The sequence below is a fragment of the Callithrix jacchus genome, chromosome 11 (genome assembly GCF_049354715.1).
Source record: "Callithrix jacchus isolate 240 chromosome 11, calJac240_pri, whole genome shotgun sequence".
Taxonomy (NCBI): Eukaryota; Metazoa; Chordata; class Mammalia; order Primates; family Cebidae; genus Callithrix; species Callithrix jacchus.
Genome location: NC_133512.1, coordinates 37494444 through 37502180, shown reverse-complemented (window position 1 = coordinate 37502180; position 7737 = coordinate 37494444). Strand labels below are relative to the sequence as shown.

The following is a 7737-nucleotide window of genomic DNA, read 5'->3' as shown; positions in this document are numbered from 1 at the left end:
AAAGGTGTCACCTACTTGGACATGAGCGCATTATTCTAAAACATCTTTTATCCCTAATTGTTTTTTCATCTGAATTTACAATGTTCATAGCACTTTGCATTTTCACTTGTTACCTAGGCATAATTACCATATATAGATTTCAATGGAAAATTTTCAGTTCAAGTTGTATACCAAGACTATACTTAGGGTGGGGAGATTGCAAACAGAAAGAAAGAAGCTAAACTTGTAAGAATCTGAACACACTAACTTTTTATTCAATTTGATTCAAAATATTAATCTAATAGTGAAGTAGTGATATAACATCAATCAACATTTAAAGTATTTTATGTTTCAAAGTATGGCTCAAGGAACACCCATTGCTTAAATGCACTTAGACATAACAAGACAATATTTTTTATTGGCATCATTGACACCTATGAACAATAGCCTAGTAAATAGATTAAGGTTTAACCTTTCCTTTCTTTGGTGGCTGTTTAGAGACTTTAAAAGAACAGATAACTCATTTCAACAGGAATCTACTACTGATATTTACCTCTACATAATCTTTAGCTAAGACATGGAATGCCAAAAAAAAGCTTTTGTTAGCTTGACCTCCTCCACCTCCTAACAACAAAAGTTATCCCCAAACCCATGTTTTTGTTTTAGATGTATTGATCTTCCAATGTAAGGCTTGGCCTTTTAAATACTAAATGCAATCTACGGCCAACAACCACACTCCTTCTGGAGACTGAGAAGGAAACAGAATGGTGAAATTTCTTTGAATTGTGACTTAGTACAAATTTTAAGAGGTCAGTAAATCCTGATGCTATGAGCTAAATCTACTGGTAAATAATTAATTACATTCCTTAGACACTATAATCTTTATCTTGGTATACAGAGAAAACACAGCTTTGCCAAATAGATCTTTCCATCTAACATCTTAAAGGTAATTATTTAAATATTATCACAAACAGGGTTATATTTTGTTTAAATTAGACAATTAACTGAAGATAAAATGCACATGTTCATAGTTTAAAAAGGGGAAAAAATACAAATTAACTGGCCTAGTCTTTTATCTGAGTTTATTAATACCATTTAAAATATTACAAATAAATCAATTACATTTCATGCATTTAAAATGCAAATCTAAAATGTTCCAGAGAAAGGCTTTTCATTTCAATGTGAAATATCCAAATTATTTCAACATTACAATGAGCAATTAGTTTGCAGAATCTGCAAACATTAAATGTAGTGTCAGAAATATTTATTAACAGTTAACAATATTACCTTCAGGAAATACACAAAGGCCAAAGTTAGTCGAGTTTCACTTGGACAATTTAATACATGGGTTTTGGCAGACCCACTTATTATGAAATATAGGAGAACTCTCACTTTAACTATGCCTGAACTGCCAGCAAATGCAAATAAGTACATGCTCCATTAAATTAAATGTCATCCAACATTTATCAAATATTGTCTTAGTTACAGCTTGATACCTATCTAAATTCATATTCAAGCAAAACTAGGCCACGAAAGTGCGTTTGTGGCTCTGCACCTCCAGAATTGAGTTCAAAAAACCTGCAGCTCATCAGAACTGCAACAATAACTCTTAATATTTTCTTGTGACAAAAAAAAAATCAAGTTTACTTCAATATATTTTCAAATATTTACTGGAAGTAATGTACAAGAAAAATACTTTACAAAATCGTCTCCTGGACAACTGCACCTCACACCCTTACACTGGTGGAGTTATATTTAATTGGTAACTAATCTAGAACGATTCTCCAGTTGTACAAACCATTAGGTTCAGATATATTTTACAAAGATTCTTTTTTATTTTCCTATTTTCCCTCTTTTGGCATTTAAACTACAGCCTCGTCTGAAATAAACGATAGCTTCTTCACTTGTTTGTAAGTTTAAATCACACAAAAAAAAGTTTAACCCTACGATCTTCAATAAATTTCGAGAATTTACAGAAATGAGCACTATACAAATTGACGGCGGGACTAACAAAAAAGATTGGGAAGTTTATGTTTGGGAGTGGTGAAAAAACGAGGTAGAAAAGGACAAACAAGGAGATAGTTAATCTGGTCTCACCGGAAAAGAGTATTTTTGCATAAGAAAAAAACACCTACCCTCACCCCCGCCCCCACCCCATAAGTTAAGTTAATTCGTTCAAAATAACTTTGGGATCAATATTAGCAGTTTAGAAAGAAAGACTTGCTCACCGCTAGAGGAAAAAACTATTATAGAAGGGAAACCAAGTGGAAGGTTACTATTTTTCCCTTCGTTTTTTATTTAAAAAAAAAAAAAATGCTATAAAGATGAAAGAAAGCTGCTGCAGCGATTCGACAAGACTGCCCTTTGCAGAAACTTGCATCAGTTCCACCTCAGGGAACAAAGAAAAAGAGGCAGAACTGACACTGGGAGGCCTAAACTCTGCAAACTCTGGGTCTCGGTGCTGCCAAAAGGGCACCCCACCAAGCTCTGACAGCCTGCGCAGGGCGCCCGGCGATACCCAGCGGCCCGGCAGTGTGCTAAGAAGCAGAGGCGCCCAGGACAGCGGCTATGGAACCAAGTCGGCGGCTGCCTGGGCGGCGCTGTTCTACCCAGTCTTCTAGTCTCGCCCTCCCCTCTCCTCTGCTCCGGCTCAGGCTTGCTCAGCTGAGCCACTCGGGCCGGCGCCGAGGCCCGCGATCTCCCAAGCACTGGATTCGTCCAGCTCTACCTCCAGCGGCCTCTTCCCTCTAAAAGTTATGCGGGTCACAACCTGAGGGTGACGCCGGGGAGAACAAGGAGGAGAGAACGTGAACTAAAGGCCCAGCGAGGCGCGGGTTCCGGCTGCACCAGGCTCAGGGAGCGTTACCCGTGGAGAGGGAAAGCCAGGGCCCGGGACAGACATGCGTGTTACTTACATGTCCATATCCCCTTTACAAAGTTAAGTCACAGAAGGAAGGGGAGGGGCAGACACGGAGAGACAGACAGCGAGTCGGATGCAATAGGGAGAGGCTGAAGTTGAAGCCGGGACCTACAGGGCCCAAGAGGACGCGATGGGAGGAGGTCGGGGAGAGGGGCGGTGCAGGGTGGGCGTCACTCTAGGCCGTTGCGGTGACCGGGCTCGGGGGGCTGCAGCAGCTCCGGGGAGTGGCAGGGCGGGCTGCCCGCGGCGCTGTGCTCGCTGTCGGTGTCGCTGCCCTTCTTGCCGCCGCTGCCGGAGCCCGCCGAACCGCCGCCGCCGCCGCCACTGTGCGTCTTCACGTGCTTGCTGAGGTGGTCGCTGCGCATGAAGCGCTTGTTGCAAACTGGGCAGGCGAAGCGCTTCTCGCCGGTGTGGGTCCGCAGGTGCCGCTGCAGCTCGTCGGAGCGCGTGAAGCGCTTGCCGCAGAAGAGCCAGTTGCACACGAAGGGCCGCTCTCCCGTGTGCCAGCGCAGGTGCGCCTTGAGGTGCGAAGTCTTGCCGTACACCTTGCCGCAGCCTGGGATGTGGCAGCTGTGCAGGCCCTTGCGCCGCAGGCTCGCCCCGGCAGGGCCCAGCCGCTCTGCCTCCTGGCAGTTGGGACAGTCGCAGGTGGCGCGGCCGGAGTAGCGGCGAGTTGAGGAGCGCGGGGAGCCCCCCAGCGGCGCCGAAGGCCCAGCGCTCAGCATGGAGCCCCCCGCGCCGGCCAGCGGCGACGGGGCAGAGTCCGGGTAGGAGCCCGGCAGCACTGGCTTGAAGCCGTCCATGAGGTGCTGCCCGGCGGGGCTGAGCAGGTGCGAGGAGGCGCCGCTGCTGAAGGCCGAGTGACTCAGGCCCGAGTAATCCGAGTTGTAGCCTCCGAGCGGCGAGTGCAGCGAGGTTTGGAGCCCCCCGGCGGCGGGGTGCAGCGAGCCGGGCAGCGCGGCCGCGCCGTTCGGGTTCTGCACGTCGATCCAGCCGGCGCCCACGTCCCACCAGCTGGAAGCGCCGGCCGAGCCCACCTCTCCCGCAGCACCCAGGCCTGGATGCGAGGGCTTAAACCACGACTCGTACGGGTGCGCCATGCCCACCCGCGGGTAGATGCCCTGCAGCCCGTCCACAGAGGTGTGCACCTTGGAGATGAACACCGGCTGGTGGGAGCCGTCCTGCGAGTGCGCAGAGGAGCCGCCGCCGCCGCCCCCGCCGCCCCCGCCGCTGCCCCCGGAGACGCTGGGGGCCTGGAAAACAGAATAGTCGTTGGCGAAGGGCGAGCTGGAGGCTGCGGCGGCGGCGGCCGCTGCCGCCGCCGCGGCGCTGCTGGAAGTGAGGGAGAAGGCGCTGGAACCAGGCGAGCCGCCGCAACTGAACGAGTCGGACACCAGGGCCGCGGCAGCCGCCGCTGCTGCAGCGGCCGCCGCAGCAGCCGAGGACGAGCCGCCGTTCCTAGAGGCCCCCGACACGCCAAAGCTTGAGAGACTGGAACCCACTACGTTGCAGCTGCCGGAAGAAGAGGACGAGGAGCGTTTCCAGGGGTGGAAGCCTTTGCCGAAGGAAGAAGAGCTATCCGAGAGGGAGGAGGGAGACGGGCTGGGGCTGCCGATCTTATTACAGGTAGCAGCAAGCATGGCCAGAGGAGTTGATCCCAACCTCGGTTCTTCCTGAGAGGAGGAGAGGAGAAGAAGTGGGGGAGGGGAGGGGAGCAAAGGGCCGGTGGGGGAGGAAAGGAAGAAATGTTCATCAGTAATCCGGTAGCCTCCAAAGCGCCCCACTGCACCCCATCTCTCGCTGCGGCGCGCCACCAACTCACCTGGCACCCCCAACAGCCCCGGCGCCCGGCCGCTTCCTACTCTACAGGAGGGGACAAGTTTGGCTGCCGGCGTCTGAAGAGTTTGACAAGTATTCTCACCTAAAACAATACGTTCTTGCACACAGGCCCCAGACACTTTGAAACAAGCAAGCAAAAAGTCCAGATTGGAGAGGAAGGAAGTTTTCTTTGCCGAGAAGCCTGGGGGGAAACCATTGGACTGCTTTTAAGAGCGCTTCCCCTGTAATCCTGAGAGCTTTGTAAATCCTGTTCCGGTCCCCAGAAACCCATCCTGGGTTGTTTCTCCCAGGCCAAAAGAGGTCAAACTGTAGGGCTCACTCTTTCGTCCTGCTTTTTCTTTCTTTTTTTAAAAGCATATCTACAATAGTAAAAACGAGACGAGTTCAACGTACCTGCAAGACAAGGCGGGCTGCAGAATTTTTTTTTTTTTTTTTTTTTTTTTTTTTTTTTTTTTTTGGGTTAGGGGAAGAATCTGCACTTTGCCCAGAAGGAAAAACTTGCTCTCTTTACCCCCGAAATCGTCGCCTGTAAAATGTGCTGGGCGCAGGTCTCCCAGGCAGGGAGCAGCCAGGCGCTGCGCGGTGGCTTGTCTAAATGCCCTTCGAACCTTTTCCTGCGCTGAAAAAAAGTGACTCTGCCCCCTTCTCCCCCTTTTTCTTTTCTCCAAACTGACTTGTATTTAAAGAAAAAAAAAAAAAAAAGCTCTCAATAGAGAGACTGATAGCCCGTGGCCTGGCCCGGGCGACTTTAACCCCCTCCAATCGGCAATAAAAGGAAACTAATTAAACCAGCAAGAGAAAAACCTGAGACTCACCCCTAGAAGTGAAGTTGCCATCACACAAAAGTGCCCTCCTCCTCTCAGAGGATCTTTTTTATATTGATAAATCAGAGGCAGTGTTTTTTTTAGAGGTGTGCAATACAATGATCAGTTCCGCCCATTCCACCACAATTGTAGCTCCCTCTCCGGCTTTGAAGTGCCGCGGAGGCGCGGCCAGCCAATCTGCAGCCTCGCCGGGCCGCGCCGCGCGCGCGCCGTGAGGTCATCGGCGCCGCCGCGGGCAGCCGCTGTAAGGGTGGAGTGGGAGCGGAGGGGGCGGGGGTGGCTGCGTGTGTTACAAAGCGCGCGCGCGCTCGCGCGCGTGTGTGTGTAACAATGTAACTGTGTGAGTGTGACCAAGCGGAGGAGAGGACAGTGCGGAGACGGGAGGAAGGGGGGATGTGGGTGTGATACTGTAACTGACAGTGTGGTAAGAGGGGGGAGTGGAGAGAGTGCAGAAAAGGGAGGGTTGTGTGACAGGGTTACTGCGTGTGCGACAAAGCGGGGTAGAGGGACAGAGCAGTTAAATTTTAAGGGGAAGGGTGTGAGTTTACCGTACTGTAGCTGTGAGTCTGAGAAAACTAGGGAGGGAAGAGGGACCATGCAGTAAAGTGGATGGGGGGGGTGAGTGTGTTTGGTGTTCGGGAGGAGGGGTGTGAACACGTGTTTGTGCTAGAGAGAAGAGGGAGGGTGTGCGCGCACCAAAGCTGGTGGTGGGGAATGGGAACAATGCAATAAAGTGTGTGTTTGTAAGAGAGACCGTCGAGTTGAAGAGGGGAACTAAGTTGACGGAGGCTGAGTGAATAAATACTCACAAACGCTGCCCCCATTGCCGACTTCCTCTGGCTCCTTGTACCTAAAATCTTGACTGATATTTTTTTTTCTTAACTTCGTAAACACCATCACTACATTTTTTTAAAAGAAGACCATGATACCCACCTTTTCTTTCCTGGCGTTCCAACGAAATAGAAGAAAGGTTGGGAGGCTCAGGGGTATTTTTAGGGATGCGTTGGGGCGTGGATGCGCGCCTGCGCGTCCGAGAGTTGTTTCTTTGATGCTTGGCCTTTCTTTTTTCTTTCTTTCTTTCTTTTTTTTTTTTTTTCCTGAGGTGGAATTCTGCTTTAGAAGTGCACGTCGCACTCTAGGGGAGGAGGTGTGTTTGTCCCTTGGTGCTGAGTAAATTTCAATACAAAAGGATTAGATAGAGGAGGGAGCAAGCGAGGGTTGTTTTTTCTTTGAGTGAAAAATTTAAGTGCGTTTTTCGGAATTTCGAAAATTTCACAGAAAATCCCACTGCCTCCTTTTGAGAAAAGAATCAGGACTTTGATTGAAATCTATGGGTTCTATTAATCTAAGAATAGAGATGAGCTTTTGACAAATCCTGGACCACATTAGTCCAGGCGTCAGTGTCTAATGGCGATTGGGCCAGGTATCTATCTATGAGTGTATGCGCATGTTAATAGATACACTTAGTTCAAATTCGGTGGGTTTTAGTCATTTACTTGCCATGTTTGTTATTAGTTGCCTTCAGAAATGCCATTACAATTTCACTGCCACCACAAAGGAACTTAAACCACAGAAAGTACAACACCAGTGTAGCACAAAGTCCAGAGTCTTTGTAGCCCTATTGAATATGCATAAGTTATAAAAACAGTAATTCATATTTTAACCAGTTACAAATCCTCTCAGAAGTCTGATTTTAAGATGAAATCAACTAAAATGTGGCTAGCTGAGTTTTGACTGGGGTAACCTTTTCATTTTATTCTTGTTTTTGAACCCTCCTCAAGCATTTCACAGCTTCTAGAGATGTCAAAAAATCCTCCTGGGGTTTACAGAATTCCAAAGTCAGGTTGTATGGTGTAAATTTCATTGAGCAGAGTTGAGACTGTTGCTTGTGGTGTAAGAGTGTACATTTCTGACCCTTTTTCAAACGCTGTGGGGATATTGACTGTACATCATATCTATTGATTAAGGGGGTAAGGTACACTCTCATACTTTGAAGTAAGTGTGAAGTAAATTAATGAACTGCTTTCTTTCTCTGAAGTCTGACGCTTACCATAAATGTCGTGTTTCTCCCTGCAAGCCACTCTGAATGATTTTAGCGTGTTGAGAAGGCGTGACAGGCCAGCCCAGAAGGAGGAAGGGGTGGGGGAAGGAGGGAACTCCGTTTAACAAATAAAA

The 7737-nt window shown here is 48.6% G+C and overlaps 1 protein-coding gene across 4 annotated transcripts; it reads right to left on the bottom strand.

Moving 5' to 3' along the window:
• Window positions 1-234: 234 nt before the first annotated feature.
• SP8 (Sp8 transcription factor) lies at window positions 235-5684 on the bottom strand. 4 transcript variants are annotated; one of them, XM_078342069.1, is made up of 3 exons: window positions 5554-5684; window positions 4722-5097; window positions 235-4572 (listed from the first exon to the last, which is right to left on the bottom strand). In XM_078342069.1, the coding sequence occupies exon 3, from the start codon at window positions 4537-4539 to the stop codon at window positions 3070-3072; it is 1470 nt and encodes a 489-aa protein (XP_078198195.1). In that variant the 5' UTR covers window positions 4540-4572; window positions 4722-5097; window positions 5554-5684; the 3' UTR covers window positions 235-3069. The 4 variants fall into 4 exon arrangements, with proteins under 4 accessions (XP_078198195.1, XP_078198196.1, XP_035109574.1 ...); XM_078342070.1 differs by having other exon boundaries at window positions 4722-4820; XM_035253683.3 differs by lacking the exon at window positions 4722-5097.
• Between the last annotated feature and the right edge of the window lie 2053 nt (window positions 5685-7737).